A 27,844-nucleotide genomic window follows, 5' to 3' on the forward strand; every position below is an offset into this window, starting at 1 on the left:
ACTGTTGGCAGAAACCTAAAGTCAATATTGGAGACAAGTAAATAGTGCCTGCAATGCCACATTAGGAGGGCTTGAGAACTGCTCATTTTTAAGTGACAAGAGACTCCCTCTTCTCCAGAACCACAGAAGCAATTGTGCTTTCAGGTAGCAAATTTCTATCATTCTCAGCTTCCAAATAAAGTGGGGGTTTTTAAGGTATAGTTTTTACTTTAAGAAGAAGCTATCAGCTTATGCTCCATTTTCCTGGGTATTTAGAAAGTCTAGAAGGAAATGGTATTCTTGTACATGGGAATGTTTAAATGTGAAATACTTTTAGATCAAAGATAATATGTGATTGGTTTAAAATTTTTAAGTGGGCTTGAGTATTTTCAGAGGTTTGTGGGATTAGGGACAGGTGTGTGTGTGTGTGTGTGTGTGTGTGTGTGTTTGACAGGCAGAGTGGACAGTGAGAGAGAGAGACAGAGAGAAAGGTCTTCCTTTGCCATTGGTTCACCCTCCAATGGCCCCCGTGGCCGGTGCGCTGTGGCCGGCGCACCGCACTGATCCGATGGCAGGAGCCAGGTGCTTCTCCTGGTCTCCCATGGGGTGCAGGGCCCAAGTACTTGGGCCATCCTCCACTGCACTCCCTGGCCACAGCAGAGAGCTGGCCTGGAAGAGGGGCAACCGGGATAGAATCTGGTGCCCCGACCGGGATTAGAACCTGGTGTGCCGGCGCCGCAAGGTGGAGGATTAGCCTAGTGAGCCGCGGCGCCGGCTGGGACAGGTGTGTTATTACCATTATTTATAATGATTTTCTTTTTCTTAAGTCAGGACGTTTCATAGCTGTTTAATTCTTCTCTCCCAATTACCGCTCCAAGATTACTAGCAATAGATGTGGCAAATAAACAATAAAAACCATAGTCCTCTAGTGGTCTTAATTTGTTTCTTGGAAATAATACATTTTCCAAGTCCCTAGACACAAAAATGTACCAGCCTTCCCCCTTTTCTTTATAGTGGTGATTGTATGCTTTGATTTGTAATTCAGACATTTATGAGAAAAATCTATGTCACGGTAACTTAAGGGTCATATTAAATACATTTTAAATATGTTCTAAAGTCAGCACAGTTACATATGCATTGTTTTCTTTTTTAGGATGATTCCATTCAGGCAGGCAGCTTATTTCGTTTGCCTGTTTACTACAGTTTCCTGTGGTAAGTGGATTATTTACAAGGCACAAAATGAAGGGATTGGGGAGGAGAAGCAAGAAACACCACCCCTGGAGAAAGCTTCCAAGATTGTTCAGGACAAGTATCCTTTCAACGTCTTGTGGCAAGGACCACTTGCTAGATGTATTGCCCTGGAAACACACGGCAGAGTCGGGGGGAGCCCAGGAGTGATGAGGTCTCAGGGCACATGAAAACAGAAATGTCTGTTTGGACACAACTTTCTACAAAGCAGATTTCAAAATAATCAGCCCTCTATTTATATCATCAATGTTAAGAAACAAACTTTGCCTGAGAATTCTAAAGAACGCTAGGCATTTGGTGGTGTCAGGATGCAATCGAAGTATCTGATAGGTACATGTTATGGATTTTTTCACTCTCCTAGGGAACCATTTCAGAAATCAAAGTACCTAGTTTAACTTTAACTTAGCAGACCATTTTTCTGAGTAGTTAAATGTGAATCATTTGCAATAGCAGGCTTTCATCTTGTTTCTTTCTCTATTCACTCCATTAATTTTCAGAGAATTAGAATGATTCACTGTTTTTCATTAACCATTGTAGAGTGGAGTTTTCTCTGTGCTACTACTGGGGATGGATTTTTTAAAAACTTACTTATTTTTATTTGAAAAGCAGAGTTACAGAGATGGGGGTGGAAAGAATGAGCTTGATCTTCCATCTGCTAGTTCACATCCCAGATGGCTGTCACAGCCAGGGCTGGGCCAGGCAGATGCCAGGAGCCTGGAACATCATCAGGACCTCCCCTGCGGTGGCAGGAGCTCAAGCACTGACGCCATGTTCTGCTGCTTTCCCAGTGTGTTAGCAGGCAGCTGGATGGGAAGCGGCTGGGCCTCCAACTGGAGCCCACGTTGGGTGCCAGAATCACGGGCAGCAGCCGAATCTGCTGCACCACAGTGGCAGCCCTAGTGGTGGATTCTGAATCATGTCAACTTCAGATGTCTACACCACAATGGTTCTCTACTCACCTCTCAGATATATGACTAAGGAAAAACACAACACCTGTGTGTAAGGTTTACATTTGTAAAGAAATAAAATTCCTCCAGGAAAGAGCTTGTCTTCCACCCCACCCAAATCACTACGCCCCTCCATCTGTTCCCTCAAACCCAATTACCTATCTGAGCCACCATCAATACTATTGACAAATCCATTCAAGACTGGGAAAGAGATGCTATGGCCCATGGTCACTTCAGGTTTTTCCTCTTCTCTCCAAATAAATCATTCTAGGAAAATCAGAGGAGTAAATAAGAAGAAATGGAGAAGTATATATCACAGGCAGTCCTAAAATGTAGAAACAGACACTGTTAAAAGTCGTCTGTTTAGTAGGCTGGTGCTGTGGCATAGCAGATAAAGCCACTGCCTGCAATGCCAGCATCCCATATGGGCACTGGTCCATGTCCCGGCTGCTCCACTTCCTACCCAGCTCCCTGCTAATGGCCTGGGAAAGGTAGTGGAAGATGACCCAAGGATTTGGGTCCCTGCCACACAAGTGGGAGACCCAGATAAAGCTCCAGCTACTGGCCAAGCCCCTGCCACTGTGGCCATTTGGGGAAGTGAACTGACAGATGGAAGATGTCTCTGTCTCTCCCTCTCTCTTTGTCCTGTGGACTTTGAAATAAATAATTAAATCATCTGTTTAGTCCTTCAGATTTCTTTGGTCTTAGATATTTTTCTACATGGATTTATTTATAAATTTTACAAAGCTGTTAACTACAGATACTTAATTGGAAATGATTTCCATTTACAACCATCTTTTAATGTGAATAAATATGCATTATATTTTTTAGAGTTTTTGCTCTTACTTTTTAATGATAACTTGGTATGTGCATTTTTGCACACATATTCAATTATTTCTGTAGAATGATTTCAGAAGTGAAAATACTAAATACATAGATGTGAATGGTTTGGAAGGTTTTGTGACATACATAATGAAATTATTTTCCAGGAAGTTTTCCTACTTGAACTTTTCTGTCAGTCTATGAGAGTGCTCATTTATCCTACATGGGTCAGCTCTAAGAGCTAATGCTACTTCCTGGCCTTGCATATATTCACCTACCCAGAGATATGATCCTTACTTATTTTTGAGGATCTGCTGTCTCCCAGTTTTCATCCATGTAATTCTGGTGATGTGGCATCTGATGATGGAGCCTGTGACCCAGTCAGACTCAAAGCAGGAAGTTTACACATCATGCTGGTTTAAGGGCCCAATGAGAGCCAAAATCTTACAATCAGGCTTTTGCTTAGACTCCGGAAATAAGACTCAAGTTTTCTTCCCCACCCCCAAATTGACTTGAAATATAAGAGATTGCAAAGGCCTGACTGCTGGTACTATCTTGCTACTTTGTGGAACCTGATACCAATGGCAACACCAGGCAACAGAACAAACGGATGGAGAAAATTGTAAACTGATGCTATCGATTGATCACAATGTTCAGTTATTCCTGAAGCCAAAACCACTATCACATTTTTGGTTTCTGTATCAGTAAATTCCATTTGTACTAAAGCAATTCTGAATTGCATTTTCTATCATTTATAACCAAAGTCACTACATGATTTAGGCTTTTTTACTGATTTTGTGGAAAAAATGGCATTTAGTTGCATTAAATCACCTGTATTTTTGATTCTTTTTTTTTTTTTTTAAGATTTATTTATTTATTTGAAAGGCAGAGTTACAGAGAGGCAGAGGCTGAGGCAGCAAGAGAGGTCTTCCATCTGCTGGCTCACTCCCCAAATGGCTGCAATGGTCAGAGCTGGGCTCCAGTCTAGCTCTCCCATATGGGTGCAGGGGTCCAAGCACTTGCACCATCTTCTGCTGCTTCCCCAGACTGTAAGCAGAGAGGTGGATCAGAACTGAAGCAGCTGGGACTTGAACCAGCACCCGTGTGAGATGCAGGCACTGCAGATGATGGCTTTACCCACTACACCACAGTACTGGCTCCTGCATTTGTGATTCTTACTATATCTTATATACATACTAGTCACTTATATTTCTTTTATAATTTATCTCTTCATATTTGTTAACTAAGTTGTTTTGTTTCTAATTATTTACTTTCAACAAAGTTGGAAGAGACCTATTGTAGTATAGAGTTGACAGAACTCTTAGTATTGGATCATTATGTGATTTTTGACAGTTCAGAGAAAGAGTTTAAAAATTTAGTGTCACTATAATAATAAAGTTTCTTCTATACCTATTTGTGTATATAAGATTTCTCACCGCTTAGATTCTTTTTTCTTTAAAAATTATAGTGATTTTATTCTCCTTATTTTCTTAAAGATTAATTTTAATTAATTAATTAATTTGAAAGAGTGACAGAGGTAGAAAGACAAACAGAAATAATCCATCTGCCATTTCACTCACCAACTGCCTGCAACGACCAGGTCTAGGCCAGGCCAAAACCAGCATCCAGGAATTCCATCCTAGTCTCCCACATGGGTGGCTGGAAACCATGTAATTAGGCCATCTACTACCTTCCCAGACACATTAGCAGGAAGCTGGATTCAAAGTAGAGCAGCTGGGACTCAGGCTGGCACTCCGACATAGAATGCTGATGCAAATGGCAGCTTAACCCAGGACACTGCAATACCAGCCCTTGATTTTCTTCTCCTTACTGCTTGTGTAATTTTTACAAAGAAGGTTGAATAACTTGCCCAAAGTGCATGGGCATGGAGGCCCATGTGATAGCTTTGCAAGCCATGGGTTTTATGATTTAACATGTAACAGTGCTTTATGCACTCTCTAAAAATAACACAAACTAGACTATCACTGCCATCATTGACATTACCAACTTAGGAGGTCAAGTGAGAACATCTAATATAACTTTGCTTCCATTAAGCTAAGAAGCTGATGTACTTCCCTTTCACTGTCTGACTCACATGGCAGTTCACAAAGGCTGGATCACAGAATGGCACTGGCATTCTTGTGTCCCTGCATGTGCACTGGCATGGGCAGGAAGAATCTTGATACTTATGAATGACAAAAAAAATCCATTGTCTAAAAATGGGCTCTTTATAACTACTGTTGCCACTGGACCAATTACTCAGTGTTTTCTGCATCTATGAAATCTAGGTATAGACACTTGAGAGTTTGTATTCGCAGAAGTTTCCATCTGAAGAGATCTGTGCTCTTTCTGAATATAAATGCTACCTAAAGAGGTAGTCATTTTAGCTACACTTCTGGGCGAAAGAGTAGCAATCTTGTTGAGTTTTTGTAATGGAGTTCAGGGTCAGAACCCCCAGAGAAGCAAAGAAAATGTTCGTCTTCAGTGCTTAATGAAATATATGTTGTCTAAGCTGCACAATCTCTGAAGGAAATTAAAAAATACATACTACTTAAACGAGTGCCTACTGTCCCAAGGGATAAACAAGTGTGTCACTGGAATATTTTGTGGTTAGCAGACCGTTGACTAAAACAAACATGCTACCTGAGCTGGAAGGCTTATTAAGTGGACTTTGAAATAATGTCTTTCATGGTAAACCTAAATTACCTACTAAAGCCAGACACTTAATTTTCTAATAATAGGTGAGTTTCAAGGGTTCTTTGGAGCTGTGATTAATTCCAATCAGCAAATAATTCTAAATTTATTTTCAATTTTGTCTATGCATGCATTTGCTTACACCATCTATGCAAATGAGCTTGTAAAAAGAAGTAAATATGCAATAACTGTCCATTTTCTTGACTTGAACTGAGATGAGGATCCATATTTAACATTGCGTCATAGAAAGGGGGAAATGACTGGAAATCAGAAGTGCTGGCTTTATGTCCCAGGTCATTCATCAGCTGTGCGGATCTCGGGCAAGTCAATCCATTCTGAGATTTAGTTACTTAACTTCTTTTTAAAATAAGAAACAGGGGTTGCCTCTGTGGTGTAGCGGGTAAAGCCACCACCTGCAGTGCTGGCATCCTATATGGGTGCTGGTTCAAGTCCCAGCTGCTCCACTTCCCATCTAGCTCTCTGCTATCGCCTGGGAAAGCAGTGAAAGATGGTCCGAGTCCTTGGGCCCCTGCACCTGTGTGGGAGACCCAGAAGAAGCTCATGGCTCCTGGCTTCAGATAGGCACAGCTCTGGCTATTGTGGCCATTTGGGGAGTGAAGCAGCGGATGGAATATCTCTCTCTCTTTCTCTCTCTGCCTCTCTTTCTCTCTCTGTGTAACTCTGACTTCCAAATAAAATAAAATAAAAAATAAAACAAAATAAAAAACAGTTAAATGTATGTAATAAACCTACCTCAAGCTTAAGTGGTGAGATACTAGAAATATTTTTGTTATGAAAATTTTCTGATAATAGACCAAATATCATTGTTTTTAAGGCAGGATATTTTCATAGCACGTTAGGCAATGGGAGAAAATCAAGCGAGGTTTGCGTTTTTAATGCGGGTAATTCATGTGCAAATTATTGTATGACTTAATGAAAATGAACCAAGTGTTTTATACAGAAGCACCAAAAGTATTCAATAATATTATACATTGTTCAAATAGTTTCCTCATTATATTTTATTCAGCCTCTATAATTGGAGTCACATTGTAAAGCTCTTTAAGTCATCAGCAGAAGAAATGAGAAGGTTAAGACTACAGAGGCATTTCTATTAAGATTATTTGCACTCATTCCAAATTAATTTTTCAATGATTCCATCATAGGGTGTCTGACTCAACTATACAAGAATGCCTTCTTCAGAGGTGGGGATGTGACTTCCATGTACAGCCCGAATGCCCAACACTGTCAGATGATGTGCACCTTCCACCCCAGGTGTTTGTTCTTCAGTTTTCTTCCAGCAAGTTCAACCAATGATGCCCAGAAAAGGTAAAAGCTGATATTGGTGAAGCCAATAGTTTCTCATAATGGTGTCAGTTGTGTGCAAAAAGGTGTAGCAAATCACAGGGCTGTTTCTCAAATGGGGTTCAAGGATCAGTTTCATCAGAATCCCCTAGATTCCCACAAATGCAGGTTCCTAGGCCACATGCCAGATCTACTGATCCATAGTCTCTTTGGCTTGCATACCTTCATCCAGGGTTGGGGAACCTTTGTTCTGCCAAAGACCATTTGGATACTTATAACATCATTCGTGGGCCATATAAGATTATCAACCTAAAAGTTAGTCTGCCATAGATGTATTGAATTTTGAATCTCACCTGCAGTTGCCTAGGCAAGGCCAGACCAAATGATTGTGTGGGCCTTGTATAGCCTGCTGGCAGGACATTCCTCAGCCATGCTAAAGTGTAAGAGGCTAGTCATTTGCATTTTCCTTTTTTTTTTGTTTTTTTGACAGGCAGAGTCAGACCATGAGAGAGAGAGAGACAGAGAGAAAGGTTTTCCTTTTTCCATTGGTATGGCTGGTGCTCTGTGGCCGGTGCTGTGCCGATCCGAAGCCAGGAGCAAGGTGCTTCTCCTGGTCTCCCATGGGGTGCAGGGTCCAAGCACTTGGGCCATCCTCCACTGCACTCCCGGGCCACAGCAGAGAGCTGGACTGGAAGAGGAGCAACCGGGACAGAATCTGGTGCCCCGACCGGGACTAGAACCTGGGGTGCTGGCGCCACAGGAAGAGGATTAGCCTAGTGAGCCGCGGCGCCGGATTTTCCTTTTTAAAAATTAATCGATGTATTTGTTTTGAAAGGCAGAAAGAGAGAGTATCTTCTATCCACTGATTCACTACAGATGCCCACAGTGGCCAGGGCTGAGTTAGGCAGAAGCCAAGAACCTAGAACTCATTAGAGGTCTTGCACATGTGTGGCAGGGACCAAAGTACCTGGGCCATTACCTGCTGCTTCCCACGGGGTCCAATAGCATGAAGTTGGATTGGAAGTAGAATTGGGATTCAAACCTAAGAACTTGAATAGGAGATGCAGGTGCCAAAAGCAGTGTCTTAACTGCTAAACCAAACACCATCTCAGAAGCTAACCAACTTCTAAGTCTTCAAGAAAAATGGCTGAAAATCATCACTGTCTCAAGAAAGAGTCTAACAACAGATGAATATTTCACCTGAATAAGAAAATGCACTTAACTGTCCAGTGTATATTATCGTTATGGATGGTACAGCCTTAAGAAAATATAAATTTAGACAAGGATTTTGTTGTGAATAGAATTAGTAAGATACAGAAATTGCAGCCTTGGGATACGCTAATTCTGAATGGTGCCTAGGTAAGCCAGTTTGGGCACCCATAGTACTTGTGTTGTATGCATGTATCTATGGGAGTTTGTATGCTTGTGAATATGTACAGTTGGCTTGTCATTTGGAAAAGTATGAGTATTTTAAAAATAGCTGGCAATTAAAAATCTTGTTAGGTAATGAAGATGCAGCCACAATTCACCTTAATTTTCTTTCATTTTGATCAATATTCAGAATGAATTTTTTATTGTTCCCTTTCTGTATCCATAAATCAGGGTCACTCACTTTGTGTTTAAAAACTAGAAATTGGATGATTATTCTCTGATCTTACATATTAAACTTGTAGAGAAAACGCAGACTGTATATGAGTATCCTCATTAAAAGTTGAGTTAGAGTCTACACTTCTTATAAATAATGAAAATAACAGTAAGAATAACATTAAAAACAAAAATAAGCCTTCCATTAAGCATAGACTATAAGGAATTAATAAGCAAGGTGAACACCGTTCAAAGATTCAACTTTTATGACTGACATAATTTTTAAGCAAATATAAAGTATTTACTAAAACACTCACCTGTTGGGAACATAACTTCTCCAAAGTTTAGGAACACAAGAAGTATCACTGACTCTTTAATTAGCTTTTTGTACTTAAAAATCGATGAGTATGAAGAAAATCAATGCTCAGGTGAGCTATCACAGGGGCCATTAGATGTTATGGAATTTCCTTTAAAAATGGTCCCTCCAGCAAGTATCAGAGCAACGGTATATTTTCCTTATTCCCTGATTTGTATTAGTGTACAGAAAATGCTAGACATTTTCTTAATGCATGTTTATTATTCTACTTCCTAAGTGGAGCTACTTTTTAAAACAGGTTTGGCTGCTTCTTGAAAGACAGTGTTACAGGAACCTTGCCAAGAGTGCATCAGACAAATGCAATTTCTGGACATTCCTTAAAGCAATGTGGCCATCAAATAAATGGTAAGATATGGATTTCCTCCTGAATTTGAGTTCGTAATGGCTCCATCGGAGAACATCTTTCACTCAGAGCCTGAACTGCCATGGACTTTGGAAAGGAGCACTCAGAAAGACAACAGAGTTATGGCAGTAAAATGGACATCAAAGAGGGGACCTATTCATCCTGACAATCCTGGTGTCTTTATCAATAAGCACACACATGCTCAATGAACTTGTATTGTTAATGAGGTTACCACTACAGTGTAAGATTTGTAGAAAGTGAATAAATATCCAAGAAATAATCTCCCCTTTCATTCTAGGTAAGAATCCTTAAGAAAACAGAGAGAACATCTCTATCCCTCTCCCAGCTTCACTTCCAGTTTCATTTCACCATTGACAATTTTGACACCAGTCATTTTCAACCAGAAGTGAATTTGTCCTGACTTATCTCCCAGGGGCACATGGTAGAGTCTGGAGACACATTTGTTTGTCACAACTGGGGAGCTGCTACTGGCATCCTGTGGAGTGAGGCCAGAGATGCCTCAAACCTTCTTACAAGACACAGGGTAGAGTTCCATTGCAAAGAATTTTTGGCCCCAATTGTCAATTGTACTGTTGACAAAGGATTTAGGAAATTTTATTGTATGCCCTTAAGCCCAGGTTAAGGGACTAGATTCTGTACATCTTGCAAGGAATAATACTTCCTAGAAGAAATTTTCAGGACTAGGATGATGGAGAACTTTAATTTGATACTTGTTGCTATTGGTGCTTGGGAAACAATTTCTAATAGTATAGTAATAAATTTAAGATAGAGGAGCTATTTCTCTAACATGACTAGAACTTATCAGAATGTGAAAAGTGCTGAAAATATTTTCTCAACTGATAGGTTGGTGGAATCTTTTAAAAAATGCTGAAATTATATATCATTACTAAATTATCCATATTATATTAACTTTATAAGTTAATTTCAATTCCCTTTCCTTTCCCATTACCACCATCCCCTCAACACACACACACATAGTCATTGCACTTTGCGTGTGTTTTAAGATTTATTTATTTGAAAGGCAGAGTGACAGAGAGGGAGAGAGAAAGAGATCTTCCATCTGCTGGTTCCTCCCCAAATGGCTACAATGGCAGGGGCTGTGCCAGGAACAATCAGGAGTCAGGAGCCCCATCCTGATCTCCCACATGGATAGCAGGGACCCAAGAACTTGGACCATTTTCTGCTGCTTTTCCAGGCACATTAGCAGGGAGCTGGGATCAGAAGTGGAGCAGCTGGGACTTGAACTGGAGCTCTGATATGGGATGCTGGCACTGCAGGCAACCACATAACCCGCCGTGCCACAATGCCAGCCCCTGACATCTGTGTTTTAATCAGTTAACAAAAAGGTGCAAAGTCTTAATCATAATCCTGACCTAGCAAAGACAATACAATAGCTTACCTGAAATGGAATGCATTTTTCGTTTTATGAGCTCAAATTTATAGATTAATTTATTTTGTATAAATTATTCAATTAACTATTTTTTGCAATTATTCCTTCTGATAGAAAAATTAAGGGAAAAAGAGTAGTTGTGCCTTTCTCAGTACTCCATAGCTATTGTTAGTTTATTCCAAAACTGAGTCTTACTGTGTCTGGTTTTAATGTTCCTTTTTAACTCTCCCCAGATATCTTGAAGTGAAAAATTGCTCTCAGGTACATAAAGTGTTTAAACTCGGGATCAATTTTAATTAAAAAACATTTACAGGTAGATGTATGGCTTTCAGATAACCGTAAAGTAACCACAAAGAAAACTTTGTTTGTAAGTATTCTATCACAACTCTTAGCCTAGCTTTTCTTTTTTCCCATGTGCAACAAAATTAGATTTCATTACTATAACCAGCAAATCCCTCTGCACATGAATGACTGGGGATAATCCACCCCCATGATCACTTCAATATATTGTTTGCCTGATAATTGGTCTAATTTCTGTCTTTTTTTACCACTGAATTTAGTTTTATGACTTCAACCATATTTCCTAGGAGTAGGGAAACTTACATATATTAGGTTATTGGTTCATACTGCTGGTTATACTGTTTATTTAAGCAACAGTTTAGCTAATAAATCTGAGACTTTTAAAAATAAATCTAATTTTTCTCATTGTCTGTTAAAATATACTATTTACATAAATGTCTATGGGTGGGTGTTAGGTGCAGCAGTTAAGATGCCATTTGGGATGCCTGCGTCCTGTATTGGAGAGCTGTGGTTCAAGTCCTGGCTCTGCTTCTTGCTCCTTCTTCCTGCCAAGGTGCATTTTGGAAGGCAGTAGGTGATAGCTCAAGTACTTGGTTCCCTGCCATTCATGTGCAAGGCCAGGATGGAGTTTCCAGCTCATGGATTCAGCCTAGTCTAGCCCAGCAGGTATTTATGGAGTGAACCAGCAGATGGAATAACTATGTTCATCTGTCTCTATGCCTTCCAAATAAATAAAAATGAATAAGAAATTAAGAACTTTTTTCAATTAAAAGGAGCTTAAATGAAATTTAACAAAAATTCAATCAGAAATGGTAATGTTGGCCGGCGTCGCGGCTCACTAGGCTAATCCACCTAGCGGCGCCGGCATACCGGGTTCTAGTCCCGGTCGGGGCGCTGGATTCTGTCCCGGTTGCCCCTCTTCCAGGCCAGCTCTCTGCTGTGGCCAGGGAGTGCAGTGGAGGATGGCCCAGGTGCTTGGGCCCTGCACCCCATGGGAGACCAGGAAAAGCACCTGGCTCCTGGCTCCTGCCATCGGATCAGCGCGGTGCGCCGGCCGCGGCGGATATTGGAGGGTGAACCAACGGCAAAGGAAGACCTTTCTCTCTGTCTCTCTCTCTCACTGTCCACTCTGCCTGTCAAAAAAAAAAAAAAAAAAAAAAAAAAAAAAAAAAAAAGAAATGGTAATGTTTCATCATACATATATAAGAAGTCTCCACATACTATCATGATCCAACACAGAGCTCTCAATGGCAAGGATTACAGATGCAATTCACAATCAGGAATTCAAAACAGAAAAATAAGGAACAAAGATAAAGAAGCTCCTGCATTCAGTGTAAGAGGTTAAAGGGATATAACACAGGGCCCTGGCACACACTATCAGGGTCCTTGCTATTATTGCCTTGTTCACTTTCCAACACCCACTAACAATTTCAGTGTGAAGTATTACCCGTTTTGCTTCATGCACCTTGCCTTTCAGGAAGCAAAGTAACTCCGTTCAAATTCTGCTATTCCTGGGGGAAAATAAAATCACATTTGGCTTTGTTTATTTCAAGTAGAGTTTGATAATTAAGTAATATAATATTTAAATCTCCTGTTTAATAGAGTAGTTGTCAAATATGGGATGTTATCATTCAAAATTAGCCAACACTGGGGCCAGCGCTGTGGCGGTCAGCATCCCATGTGGGTGCAGGTTCGAGTCCCGCCTGCTCCACTTCCTGTCCAGCTCTCTGTTATGGCCTGGGAAAGCAGTAGAATATGGCCAATTCCTTGGGCCCCTGCACCTGTGTGGGAGACCTGGAAGAAGCTCCTGGCTCCTGGCTTCAGATTGGTTCAGCTATAGCCGTTGTGGCCAATTGAGTAGTGAACCAGTGGATGGAAGACCTCTCTCTCTCTCTCTGTCTCTGCCTCTCTGTAACTTCCTTTCAAATAAATAAATAAATCTTTAAAAAAAAATTAGCCAACTCAAATAGTAGTTGATCTACCTCCAGAAAAGAAATTAATTTTCTCTATGTCCTTCATTTGTACAGCTTGCCACCGAGCCACTTACGAAGGAATTGATATGAGAGGAACCAATTTTAATATATCTAAGGTTCAAAGTGTTGAGGAGTGTCAGAAACAATGCACTGACAATATTCACTGTCAATTTTTCACATATGCCACACAAACATTTTATAATGCAGAACACCTGTAAGTAAAATTCAGCGTTTGCTGTTTATGATGATGCTTTTAAGATTTAATTGTATTCTGCATGACTTCATTTATTTTTTCAGCTGAAGGCTTTTAATGACCACTTTCTTTATTTATTTCCTACTACTAGTGTCATTTTTTCTAAAGCGAGTAAGTTCCATTTGGTCTACAGATAGGCTGTTCTTGTGGAATGAGGTATTAGTGATGTAAAATAAGGTCTTCCACTCCATTCTCACCCTAATGTTCTCTGTGTGGAAGGCTGATATCTACTGGATTAAGAATGTAAATCCTTAACCCACTCTTTATCAATGACATTGTTCTGATTGCCTTGTTTGTTTTCTACTGCCCATGAATCATTTCTTTGCTGACTATTACCTGGACTGTTGCATGCATCCCAAAATTTAGGAAGCAAAGTAACCTCTTTTCTTCTCCTTCAGGAACAATTGCATTCTAAAGAAAAGCGCAACGGGAACGCCCAGCAGTATAAAGTTGCTGGAGAATGTGGTGTCTGGATTCTCACTGAAGCCCTGTGCGCTTTCGGAAAGTGGTAATTATGTGACTATTTTTCAATCTGCGATTCCAGTGAGCAGAATAAGAGCCCCCAAGAGATGTCCAGATGCTAGTCACTGGGATCCGTGAATGTGCTACTTTACTTGGAAAATGGGTCTTCGCAGATGTGATTACATTAAGGACTTTCAGATGGGGCGACTGTCCTGGATTATCTGGACAGCCCAATGTAGTCACAGAGAATCTTATAAGAGAAAGAGGGAGGCAGAAGAGTCAGAGTCAGACACAGAGAGATTTGAAGATGTTGCACCACTGACCTGGAAGATGGGGAAAGGATCCGCAATCCAAGGAATGTAGGGGCCTCCAGCAGTTGAACAGAGCAAGGAGACAGGTTCTCCTTTACAGGCTCCCAAAGTAACAGATATCTGCTGACGTCTTCATTAGACCATTTGCAGGCTTGTGATTTCTAGAACTGTAAGACAGTAAATTTGTGTTGTTTATTTAAGTCACTAAGTTGGCAATCATACTCCTATTACAGCAGTAATCGGAAACTAATATAGTGATATTGTGGAGAAAACTATAAGGACATTTCATGATGGTGTCCATTTCTAGAGAATGATCCTGTGATGAATCAATAAAACCTTACGGTTTCAGATATACGAGTATAGGTCATTTCCATTGAATCATCCAGAAAACTGCTATAAAATTTCCCATTACTTAGCATATCAGGGTACAGCTGCTCCCCAACATAAGACAGGTTATATTCCAAAAAACCTGTTGTAAGTCAAAAACACTGTAGGTCAAAATTATGTTTAATACACCAACCTACTGAACACACTAGCCTAACACACAGCACCCTGTAGAGTGTTGGTGGTTTCCCATTGTGCTTGCAGGGCTGTCTGGGTGCTGTAGTTCATTGTGCTACCCAGTATAGTGGTAGAATATCATACCATCTATCACTAGCTCAGGGAAAGATCAAAATTTGAAGCATGGTTTCTATTGAATGCACATCACTTTTGTATCGTCATGAAGTTGAAAAATCATTAACAGAGTCATTGTAAGTCGGGGATCAGTTCTGCACAGGACTGAGTGCTGGCTCTGTGCCGAACCCTGTATTGGTTGCTGGGCCAGGGCCTCTCTGTGAAGACTCGGAAGTTGGCAACAATGCATCTCTTCCTATTTGTCTTTCTTCCCTGGACCCCTCCACGGTGTGTGCCTGCTTTTTTGGTTCAGATTTACTGATAATTTAATTTTAATATTCATATTCTGCCTGGGAGAGCTTCGGAAGGTATGGTCTACAGGAGGAAGGACTCTGTTCACATGCTTTCCAGCCTGCATACAGCACTGTTGCGCTCTCCCTGAGGAATTGACAGCTTGTGCTCTGCCTCAGGCCCTTCATAGCTGTTGTCCACAGTCTAATCTCCAACTGCTCTGTGCTTGCTTTCTTGTTGAAATGCAATGAATCCTCATATTGCTTCAATCTAATTAAACGGCCTTACAGAGTGATAAAAATGCTGGATATTTCAGGAAATGGCTAGCGATCCTAAGGGCATGGCTTTTCACTGGGTATGATTTCCATATTCCTCAGGGAACACCTAAAGGCCAAATGCCTCCTAAATCTATAGCAACTGTGTCTCTGATTCTAACTCGTCAGACAAAATTTCTAAGTCGGACATGATTTGTAGTCATCACCATTCATTGATGTTTTGTGCTTAGTACTTCTCAAAATTGAAAATCCTTTGTACTTTTTCAAAACGGATATGACATTGCTGGATTTTTTTTTTTTTTTTGCCTTTCCAGAAGAATTTTAGGAAGCATGTTTATTTCTGAAAAAAAAAAATGATAGCTGGGCTTTTAAGATATATATTTGAGAAGCAAAGAGACAGAGCAGTCACCTGCTGGTATACTCCCCAAATGTCCTTAATGGCCAGGACTGGGCCAGAAGCCAGGAACTCAGTCCAGATTTCCCACACAGGTGGAGGAACCCAATCATTTGAATCATTGCTGCTGCCTCCCAGGCTTGCAGTAGCAGGATGCTGGCGTAAGAGCAGAGCCAGGGGTCAAATCCAGGCACTCCAATCCGGCACACAAGCATCTTTACCACCAGGCCAAATGCCCACTCCTGACTAGGATTTTGATTAGGCAGGCACTGAATCTGGATCATTTGGGGGCGTTTGCCATAATAACAATATTAACTTTTCTAGTCCATGAAGATGAGTCTTCTATTTATTTAGATCTTTTATAATTTTTTTCAATGGTGCTTTATGGTTTTGAGAATGAGGTTTGTAATTTTATTGTTAAATATACTCCCATGAATTTTATACTTTTTGCTATGATTGTATATGGATTTATATTATGATTTTAATTTTAGGATTGTTCATTTCTTGTGTGTGGATAAAAAATTTATATTTGTATGGATCTTGTAATCCTGCAGCTCTCTACTGAACTCGTTTATTAGGGCTAATATTTTTTGTGTACAACTTTTCTATGTACAAGAGTATGCCATCTGTGACTAGAAATGATTTTACTTCTTCTATTCCAATCTGGATTTCTTTTTTTTTTTTTTTTTTTTTTTTTGACAGGCAGAGTTAGACAGTGAGAGAAAGAGACAGAGAGAAAGGTCTTCCTTTTTCCGTGGGTTCTTCCCCAAGTGGCCGCCACGGCCCATGCGCCGCGGCCGGTGCGCTGCGCTGATCTGAATCCAGGATCCGGGTGCTTCCTCCTGGTCACCCATGCGGGTGCAGGGCCCAAGGACCTGGGCCATCCTCTACTGCACTCCTGGGCCACAGCAGAGAGCTGGACTGGAAGAGGAGCAACCAGGACAGAATCCGGCACCCCAACCAGAACTAGAATCCGGGATGCTATTTAGCCTAGTGAGCCGCGGCACCGGCCAATTTCTTTTTCTTCTATAATTGCCCTGTCTAGACTCTCCAGTATAATGTTTAAGTTTTGAGACATCTTGTCTTATTCCTGATCTTATGAAAAAGGCATCCAGTCCTCCACGATTATCTATGATAACTGTGGGTTTTCCATAGATTATTATTATTATATTTAGGATAGTCCCTTTTATTCTTTTATTATGAAAATATAGGGGGATTTTTCTTAATTTCTTTCTGCACCTATTACAATGATTGAGTGTTCTTCCCTCTTTATCTTAATGATATTACACGGATTTTTTTATGGTGATACAATTTTGCATTCGTTGCCTAGCCCCCACAAAGTCATGGTGTATGTTTCCTTAAGGTTCTGGCTTTCATTTGCTAGCATTTTTTTTAATGATATTGAGTCAATATCAAATAGTAGGAGATATTATATAGTTTCTTTGTAGTGTTTTTGTCTATATTTGTATTAAGGTGACACTGGCTTTATAGAGTAACTTGGGAAAAATTCTTTATTTTTGAGAGAGCTTATGAGGTACTGGAATTGAGTTTTTACATATTTAGTAGAATTCAGTAGCAAAGTTATCTGAACCTAGGCGTTTCTTTGTGGGAAGTTTTCTGATTAGTAATTCCATTCCTTTACCTTTAATGTGTCTATTCAGATTTTCTGCTTCATATTTTGTCAGTTTCAATCATTTGTGTTTCTAGGAATTTGTCCATTATTTAAGGTTATCTAAGTTGTTGGCATAGTATTTTCTTATAATCCATGTTATTTCTGTAAGGGTTGGTAGTAAACTTCTCTCTTCCAATACTCATTTTTATAATTGATTCCTTGTCTATTTTCTTCTTGGTCAGTTTAGGTAAGTTTGTCCATATTGTTGATCTTTTCAAATAAACAACTTTTGGTTTTGCAGATTTTTTTGCACTATCTCATTTCTTTTCACTATAATTTTTATTATTTCCTTCCTTCTGCTTACCTTTGTTTTTTTTTTCCTTAAATAATTTCTAAGGTAAAGTATTATTTATGCATTTGAAATTTTTCTTCATTTTTTAATTTTTTTTAAGATCTATTTAACTGAAAGTCACAGTCTCTCTCTCTCTCTCTCTCTCTCACACACACACACACACACACACACAGAGAGAGAGAGAGACTCTTCCATCCACTGATTCACTTCCAATATGGTTGTAATGGCTAGTGCTGGGCTAGACTGATGCCAGGAACATGGAGTTTCTTCTGAGTCTCCAACATGGGTGCTGGGGCCCAAGGACTTGGGCCATCTTCCACTGTTTTCCCAGGCACATTAACAGGGAGCTGGATTTGAAGTGGAGCAGTGGAGACTGGAACTGGTGTCCAGATAAGATGCCGGTGTCACAGGCTGTGGCTTAGTCTGCTGTGCCACAGCACCAGCTCCATTTTCTTAAATGCCCAGAAACAGTGAGTTTCTCAGCCTTTCCAAGTTTCCAAAGGGCTCTGTGTGGGTGGTATGGCATGCCTTTGATAGGCAGCCTCTATATAAGTTTGCCTTAGCCTTTACTTCCTGCTGGTGAAGGTGCAATTGCAGGTTGGGGTAGACGTAAGTTCTCTTCCAGCTTTAATAATCTATGATGTTTTCAACAGTTTACTTATTTATTTATTTTATTTGAGAGGCAGAGCGTGGGACAAGGGTATCCTATCTAATGGCTCACTTCCCAAAAATGCCTGCAGTTGCCAGGCGTAGGCCATGCTGAAGTTGGGAGCTGGGAACTCAATCCAGGCCTGACCTAAACCATCACTGTTGTCTCTCAGGGTCTGCATTAGCAGGACCTGGACTCAGGGGCCAGAGCTGGGCATCAAAACTAGATTCTTAGATATGGGATGTGGACCCCCCAACCGGCACCCCAATAACTAAGCTAAAAGACAACCTCTGTGCTTTATTTTTTCCTTTAATTAGTTGAGATCTAATTTCCTAGTCTACCATATTAAGGTATTATGAGATATGATATCTCTTGACTCAACTACATTTATTTAAATTATGATGGTTTTTTACTTCCCATAATTGCTGTCATCATTCTTTAAGGTTCCATAATTTTAATGAAATTTCTATTGTTAAATTGAGTAAACTGAGTACATAATAAAACTGAAGAAAAATAGGAAATATGCTTTTTTTATTTGTATGTATCTCATAAATACAACATTAGGTACATAGTAATTCTTCCCATCGCTCCCACCCTCTCACCTACTTTCCATCCCCATTCCTCCTCCCTTTTCTGTTTGGTCTGAGAAAAAAAAACAGAAGCAGAATGAAAGAAAAAAAAAGCAAGAACAGAATAAAAAAATAAGATAATTGTTTCTCAACAGTCTAAACAAGAGAAATATGCTTATTTAAGGAGAAAAGTGGATTCTTTCCTATTCTTATTTCAGTGCATAAATGTGACTTTTGTTCAGCTGCCAAGTATTTTTGCTAATCTCTTTTTATTAAGATCTTTTTCATAATACTTAGGGAAATACAGCATAAAATCTCATGTTTCTTTGGCCCAATTTAGGGTCAGGATAAAATACATGACCCAATTTAGGGTCAGGATAAAATAAACAAGAACATATGCTGAGTAACAGAAACACTTTGCATTTGTGGAGAATATAGTTGACCAATACTATTTCTCTAGCCTAGGGATTTGATCTTATTGTTGAGATCTTATTAGTGAGGCCAATTGTGGTTTTTCCTAAATGGCAAACAGCAAGTTTGGGAATATTTGAAATGACATTGTTTCACTCAGAATGTCTAGTGCCGTGAGTAATCAATATTTCTGATTTCTTTAGTTGATGATGGCAAAGTATAAGCAACTTGAGCTTTCTGTCATTGAGGAACATCTTCCCTCTGTGAGTTCACAGGATGCCACATGAACCTTTTCCAGCATCTCGCATTCTCAGACGTGGATGTCGCCAGAGTTCTCACTCCAGACGCTTTTGTCTGTCGCACCATTTGCACCTATCATTCCAACTGCCTCTTCTTTACGTTCTACACAAATGAATGGGATACAGAATCGCAAAGGTGAGTATGAATGTGTGGTGTCTGCTGCTGTTCTTTTCTTTTTTTTAAGATTTATTTATTTATTTGAAAGGCAGAGTTACAGAGAGGCAGAGAGAGAGAGAGAGAGAGAGAGAGAGAGAGGTCTTTCATCTGCTGGTTCACTCCCCAGATGGCTGCAATGGCCAGACCTGCACCTATCCCAAGCCAGGAGCCAGGAGCTTCTTCTTAGTCTCCCACACAGGTGCAGGGGCCCAAGGACTTGGGCCATCTTCTACTGCTTTCCCAGGCCATAGCAGAGAGCTGGATGGGAAGTGGAGCAGCTGGGACTTGAACTGGTTTATATGGGATGCCGGCACTCAGGCAGCAGCTTTACCCACTAAGCCAGAGTGGCAGCCCCTGCTGCTGTTCTTTCAACACTTTTGTATCTCAAGTTTGAAAAAGGATTTTTTTTTCATTTCCCTCAAAACACACAATTCTCCAGTTTGAGTAGGTACTAATCTGCCAGGTGCAGATCAATTAGGAGATTAGCAGGCTTTTCTACCCACCTTCTCTTACAAACACATCAATGAAACAACCGCCATGAGGAAAAACAGATCTGATGCTTTTCTTACTGATCTCAATGTTTATTATTAGCTTGAAGTAAAACCCACTCGCTGGCAATACGTCCTCAGTGTGGGAGCTCTAATGGCTCCATATTTCAGAAATGAGAGCTCTGTTGAAAATGATCAAGGTTCTCATTCAACCTCTTTATCCACAGATAACCCACGCCTTTCTTTACACACAGTGTAGGGCTAAGAGAATAGGATATAGCTATATAATCACATCAGCAGCATAAATTCCCAGAATTCATTCTTTGATCTATTTTGTGTGCTGCATTTCTAATTAGAAGGCAGAATTTTACCACTGTCCTCCCTTCAGGTTATCTGTACATATTAATTTTCACCAGAAGGAGATGTGGCTTGATTTACATTTAATCCCTTTAATTTGTTAGAGTTCTGTAGTCAAATTACTTTGAAGAGAGTATCTCAGGAGAATAAACTTTGCAGAGTTGCTTTTTTTTAAAATGGGAGCTGCTTTTCTATTTGCCTAGTGCCTGTAATTCAGTTTCTCTTCTGTTGTTTCTTTCTTTTTTTTTTTTTTAAATAGAAATGCGTGCTTCCTTAAGACTTCTGAAAGCGGTACACCGAGTTTCCCTACTCCTCAAGAAAACACGATATCTGGTTATAGCCTTTTAACCTGCAAAAAAACGTTGCCTGGTAAGGTGACTCAATAATATTACATTAAAGTGACAATTTTTATGATTTTTTAGGAAGTAACAGTGATGAAACAGTCCTCAAGGTACCAGCAACTTGAGTGACTAGGATTTATTGCTTTTCTCATTCTTTATCTTTTTACATTTATAACTGGCACAGAACCCTGCCATTTCAAAATTTACTCTGGAGTCGACTTTGGAGGAGAAGAATTGAATGTGACCTTTGTTAAAGGAGTGACCCTTTGCCAAGAGACTTGTACAAAGACAATCCGCTGTCAGTTCTTCACCTACTCTCTACTCCCAGAAGACTGTAAGGGAGAGAAGTAAGGGGATGTTTCCTTGACAATCGGCAGTTTTCTTGAGTGCCCTTCCCTTCCGTGAAGGCTTGACGTACATGCAGTCCATTTTTTCTAGGTGTAAGTGTTCCTTAAGACTGTCTTTGGATGGTTCACCAACTAGCATTACCCATGGGACACAAAAGAGCTCCGGTTACTCTTTGAGACTGTGTAAAACTGAGAATGGCTCCGGTAAGTAAACCGCACTTTTTCATTGAACTGTAACTGTCTGTGTTGCTTGGAGAGCTTGCTTAGTCTTTCATAGTGGACTCATATATTCTGTTTTCTTTGATGGAAGGGGATTCTTGTTGACTTCTAATTCCAACCATTAGCTTCAATGCTTTCTTTGTAGTTTGCACCACAAAAATAAACGCACGCATCGTGGGAGGAAGCAACTCTTCGAGGGGAGAGTGGCCCTGGCAGGTGAGCCTGCAGGTGAAGCTGGCGGCTCAGAGCCACGTGTGTGGAGGGTCTATCATCGGTCACCAGTGGGTCCTAACTGCAGCTCATTGCTTTGATGGGTGAGTTGTGGACGCAGCTTATTTTGCCTTTTCATTTTGAAGGAGTTTCTCCATCATCATGTGACTTTATTAATGGAGAGTTATTCTCTTCTCATACAAGACATTTTCAAGAAGGATGGTGTTTAAATTATTTAAAAGCTACAAGGATCAGGGAACTGACTCATTTGACCCATTAGAACAGAGTGAGGCCTTTTGGTGGGACTGACTCCAGGCGGATCATTTGTCTAAAGAGACTAACAAAATGCCCAGCTGCTGCTGCTTCTACTCACCTCTCCCTAAATGCATTTTTCACAGACTTGTTTTTCAGACCAAAAGAAATTTTATTTTCTGCACTTTGATTAACAAATGTACTCAGTAATAATAATACAAAATAAGAGTGATAGCATATTGCTATGCACATTTCAATGTATATAATTTGATGTAATATTTCTTTTATCAAGCAAATAGTACATAAAGAATTCTGAAGTTTTAAAAGACTTAAACTTTATAGTAGGACAGAGCATGAGTCACAGCTTTGCCACTTATTAGAAATACAACCCTGGATAATTGAGTAATAAAATAGTGGTCTTTTGATTAATAACATAGTAGTCCTTTAGAATCCAACATCCCTGAGGATACCAAAATTTGAGGATGCTCAAGTCCCTTATAAAAGATGACACATTTCTATGGTGCCTATTTGTTAGGTTACTGAAAGGGTTAAATGACAAATTTAAAATGTATAGCACTATATCCAGAACATAAAAAGCATTCCAAAGTATACACCATGATTACTTCATTCAATAAGAAAAGTCAAAACGGACAAAAAATATGAATAAATACAAGAGATAGTGAAAGACATTTTAATCTCTCAAAAATAAATATGAATCAAGGTATTTTTGTTTGAGGAAAATTCATCCCTTCTTTATCAAAGGGGAGGGCTCAGGTTGCCAGGTACCAGGATTGAAGATATTGCCTCCCAAATACAGCAGAGTCAGAGGCACAGGTGGACAGAGCACGTTGCCACCTGGGAGTATATGGCTTTGCTAAGGGAATGAAGTTGTCTTGAAGGAAAAGGCCCAGAAATGGGAAATAATAAGTTTCTTTGTTACTAAATGCATCCCAATTTGGAACTAGGAATTTTTGCCCTTTCAGGCTTAGTGTTGTGATTTAGAAGACACAATAGACGTGGAAACACTGTGATTTAAATGCAAGAAGACCACCTTGCACTGATGGCTCCATTCTGCTCCTCCGTAACCTGGGCAAGCTTGACTTGCACACTCAGCTGAAACTAATGAACATTTCCGGATCTTTTCAAAGACTTTATTTTTAGATGATAATTTTAGGTTTGCTTTGTATATATTCTTTTGAATGTGAATTTAAATTTTTCATACTTTCTAAAATACAAATATATTTTAGACAACACAAAAGTCCTCCCAATTTGCTCTAGTTGAAGGGGTTGTGTAAGATCGGTCTGACTTGATAGCTCTGAATTCAGTGAAAGCAATTCCTTTCAGATTTTGTGAATTTAGGTTGACTTTCCCATTATAAATTGTCTGACTCTCTCCCCATTGCTGCTTTTCTCAGAATTGGGCAACAGCAGTCTTGTATTTTTACCTGAAGCAAACATGATATAGTTGCAGAAATGCACATTGCTCAATATTTCAAGTCTTCAGAGATTTAGTATTGCTGCTGTTGGTGATGACAAATTGCCAGGAGGAGAAATTAACTAGGAAAATACATGGCATATGTAGTATTTCTTTGCCAGTGCTTTGTGGAAAAGGAACGTGAAAGAGAAAAGGGACAGTACCAGAGGACAGTCCTTCCAGTTTCAAACAGGCATTGATTTTTCTTTCCTAGGCTTCCCTTTCCAGAGATTTGGCGCATTTATGGTGGAATTTTATATCTATCAGAAGTTACAAAAGAAACCGCTTTCTCACAAATAAAGGAGATTATTATTCACCCTAAATATAAAATCTCAGAGACTGGTCATGATATCGCCTTAATACAACTTCAGGCTCCTTTGAATGACACTGGTATGTAGCATATTTAAAGGGAAGCTGCACAGCTGTCTTGGATTAGTTCTTCCTGCCAGTTTGAATGAGAAGGGACATCTGGAGAGATTATCTTCATTTTCTGGCTGGTGCAGTTGAGGGAAATTGAGATTACCGGGGAAGTGAAGTTACTCAGGGATTTCACACAAAATCTTTTCTCTTTAAGGGGCAAGAAATTTTCAAAGAAGAATACAAATGCACATACAGGATTGAGATAATAGGCTTTGGAAATACCTATGCCCCCTGGACTTCATTAGACAAGAATAACAGAACCAGCGTTGCCTTGGGTTTAGGAATACAAGAAGTATATTAGGGCGAGTGAGACCAGGTTATGAACTTCTCGACGTAGTGTGGCTGGGGAAGAGCCTGATGCACAAGGCAGCCCAGGAAAACCCAGAGCATCATGGTTTGGGGGGCTGACTTGGAGGCGTGGGGCTCCACAGAGCTGCCTGCCTGCTGTGTCTAATAATGACTGTGACCTTGGCAAGTTACTTTACTCTGCACCTTGAATTTCCTCACCTGTAAAATGGGGCTGATGATTACCTCATTGGTTTGATAACAATTCAGTTAATAAATGAAAGCACTTCTTGGAACAGTGCAGACTCCTGCTCCAACTATTAGCTATGGGGTAGCACACTTTGAATAAGGCACAAGAACTTCTAAATGCTTTGAACATTAAATTGGGGTTCTGGGTTTTTGATAAAATTCAGAAAATTTTAACGTCAAATATCATGTGAATCCTGATGGTGAGAAATTTTCTTGAATCATTGACCTTAGAAAGAAAGCAGAAGGGAGATTATTGGTGCTACTCTGTGGAAAAAGCACTACAGGAGAAGGAAAGCATGTCTTTTTATGACTAATATCCATAACTTTAGTTGACCAAACTCTAATTTAAAAATTACCTTTCAGATATCCAAAAACCAATATGCCTCCCTTCCAAAGATGATACGAATGCAATTTATACCAACTGCTGGGTAACTGGATGGGGCTTCACGAAGGAGAAAGGTACAGCCCAACATTTTCAGTGTTTGTCCCAGAGCGAGTCTTGAGTTGAACCAGTTTCTGTCTAAAGTCATGGTCTTTCCAATTTATTTATTGCCAAATATTTATTCAGTGATTCCTAAAGAAGATGTATTTTGACTTGGGCCTCGAAAAATCTGTAAGGTAACATCTTGAGCATTATACTTCATAATAAAGATCATCTGTTTGGCTTCACATCGAAGATTGGATCATTTAGGGCTGAAAAACCCACTCAGTTTCATCTTATGCTTAGTATTAGTAGTGTTCCTGTCTCCCAAAACCATGTTCTCCTTTGGTGTTAACAACCAGGAGATGTGTCAACTCTTTTTGTGCCTAGTTCTTAATTCTCCTACAATCTGATAAAGCTTGTGAACCACTTCTCTAACAATGCTTCTGCATGCTTAAAGAAGACGCATAAGATTATATGAAGCCAGTTAAATTGTACTGCAGGTTATCAAATTACTTAAAAAGATGACATATGGTAATATGTGTGCTTGTTTATTCACCTATATTATTTAATAGGTGTTCTAATATCTGTCATAATTTTGAAACCATAGTGAGCACAAATGATATTTTCAGTTATCTGCCATGAATGTATTGTGATATGAAGCTATCTGGATCTTGATTGATGGCAAAGTCATAGGTATTGCTAATACTAGTATGTTTGGTGCCAACATTAATAACTAGAGAGAATATTAGACTTCAGTTGGAGGTTAATGAAAACAAGAGTGTACTTTTTCCTATTCATGTTCATGGGCCATGTACATTTTTGTGATAGACCCTAGGTTAAGAAACCCAGTTGGAATATTTTAATTGTCCTTAAACTTTTCATGAAATGGACCATACTTCCTTTCCAAAATTCTGTCTCTGAGAGATACTATGGGGAGTAGCTCTCTAAACTCCCTCCATCTTTTCTGATTTAGTTCTTTATTTAACTAACAAAAATCTTCCCTTGGGATAGGAAGAAATTAAAAGTAACCTTAAATAAAATAAGCCTCTCACCAAATATTCAGTGGGGCACCTGAACACTGGTGAAAATTAAGTTATTTCTAAATAAATTGATCTTCATGGAAATACTTGCATCTACTCAAAGAATAAAGTCACCCTCCACTGTCAGAGGGTTTTTTTCCCCCAGAAATTTATAAATTTTAATTTGAATATATAGAATAAAAAAAGAGGTAAGAACTTCCAGAATTTTGAATTGTAGGCAATAAATATAAAAAGGGATTTCTGAGGGAACTTCTGTTAAGAAGAGAGAATTGTAGAAAATCTGGAAGCAAAGCGTGTGGTCAGCCTACATTGCTGGGATTGTCTTAACAATAGTAAGATATGAGGGACCAGTACAGGGTTATCTCTCTCTCTCTCTCTCTCTGTCTCTCTCTCTCTGTCTCTCTCCCTCTCCCTCTCTCTCTCCCTCTCCTTCTGTTTACCTCTAAACTTCCAAACCTCACTGCCTGATTTTCTCCAAAGACATAACCCCAGTAGTTTTAAGAGTCCAGTCTTCTTTCCATATTTATTTTATTCCCTCCCTCTGAAGTTATATGCTGGTTATTTCACAGGTGAAATACAAAACATTCTACAGAAGGCAAATATTCCTTTGGTAACAAATGAAGAGTGCCAGAAAAGCTATAGAGATCATGCAATAACCAAACAGATGGTCTGTGCTGGCTATAAAGAAGGGGGGAAAGATGCCTGCAAGGTAATTATTATATAATACACAATAGGCTCCTTGAGATAATGTATTTCAAAATATTTTATGATAGTATCTTTCCTTTCAGTTGTTTTTAAAAAATTTAGAGATAAATGATCTAGTGATTTTATTAGTAACTTTACCAGTTTGATGTGTATATAATGTACATCTAGTAAGGTTTATGGTACATATGTCACAATCTGTGTGCATGTAGCATTTGTGCTCAAATATAAGAACATTACTTATTAGGACACTTACTTATTAGGACAATGATGTCAAAATTTCCTTGTAGAATTTACTTCCTAATCGAAAAGGGAATAAACTGAAAATGCAAGCATACACTATTAAATCATTTTTATCACACCCAGCAGCTCAATGCATGAGATATATGAAGAACTTCAAAAACGGTGTGTGTGTGTTGTGTGTGATGTGTGGAGTTTGATTATAGAATTTAAAGAATATAGCTATTTGAATGACATGTGTCATATAACATTCTATAATTTATTTTTCTGCCTATTGTGACACAGGGAGATTCAGGTGGTCCCTTGGTTTGTAAGCACAACAACATCTGGCTTTTGGTGGGCATTACCAGCTGGGGTGAAGGCTGTGCCCGCAGAGAACAGCCAGGTGTCTACACCAAAGTTGCTGAGTATGTGGACTGGATTTTGCAGAAGATGCAGGAAAAGGATTGAGACATTTAGGCTGCAGCTGGCTGTGTGGAGAGGCCGCACAGTGAAGGAGCGCCACTAGTTCCACAACCTGGGTTCAAGTCCAATTCTGAGTGTTGGAGCCCTTGTCTGCAAAACACGGAGAGCGCGTCTACCTCACAACCTTGTCATAGCATGGAAAAGACAATACCCACACGGCTGCTGAGCACCCTGTCTTTCAAGGCATGCTTTCAGCTCCAACTCACTGGGAGCTAATAGCAGAGGATGATGGAAATCGCCACGACTGATTGTGAAATAAAAGGGCAGAAGAGCATGACGAGAAAGTGTGACACACACCTGGAAATAGGTGAATCCAGATTCTAGCCCTGAGCCTGGGGTCTTTCTAATCTTAGTGCTTCTTCTGGAGCTCCATGTATCTCAGAGATGTAACTCTCTGTGTCTCACCTGCCTGCTCTTGGAAACCTGCCACTGGGGTGGGCACTGAGGCACAGGAAGATAAGTCGCCACTTGCAATACCCTCAGCCCATACTGGAGTGCCTCATTCCAGTCCCAGCTCCTCTGCTTCTGACATCCAGCTTCCTGCTAACCTCATGAGCAATCTAGATTCTGTTCCAGGCTCCTGGCTTCAGCCTGGCCCAGCCCTGGCTATTGAGGGCATTTGGAGAGCGAACCAGTAGGTGGAAGATTTTTCCCTTTCTTTGCTTTTAAAATAAAATGAAAATAAATATGAAAAACAAATCT

The 27,844-nt window shown here is 39.8% G+C and overlaps 1 protein-coding gene across 1 annotated transcript; it reads left to right on the forward strand.

Moving 5' to 3' along the window:
* The first annotated feature begins 6 nt into the window (after positions 1 to 6).
* KLKB1 (kallikrein B1) lies at positions 7 to 27,841 on the forward strand. The gene is made up of 15 exons (XM_002709334.5): positions 7 to 144; positions 1,133 to 1,191; positions 6,854 to 7,016; positions 9,191 to 9,297; positions 13,034 to 13,193; positions 13,631 to 13,740; positions 19,449 to 19,608; positions 20,734 to 20,843; positions 21,000 to 21,162; positions 21,254 to 21,366; positions 21,527 to 21,695; positions 23,532 to 23,707; positions 24,635 to 24,730; positions 26,305 to 26,444; positions 26,963 to 27,841. Exons 2-15 carry the CDS (start codon positions 1,134 to 1,136, stop codon positions 27,125 to 27,127), a joined length of 1,890 nt encoding a protein of 629 aa, XP_002709380.2. The 5' UTR covers positions 7 to 144; position 1,133; the 3' UTR covers positions 27,128 to 27,841.
* Positions 27,842 to 27,844: the final 3 nt, after the last annotated feature.

The sequence above is a fragment of the Oryctolagus cuniculus genome, chromosome 2, assembly GCF_964237555.1.
Source record: "Oryctolagus cuniculus chromosome 2, mOryCun1.1, whole genome shotgun sequence".
NCBI classification, from domain to species: Eukaryota; Metazoa; Chordata; class Mammalia; order Lagomorpha; family Leporidae; genus Oryctolagus; species Oryctolagus cuniculus.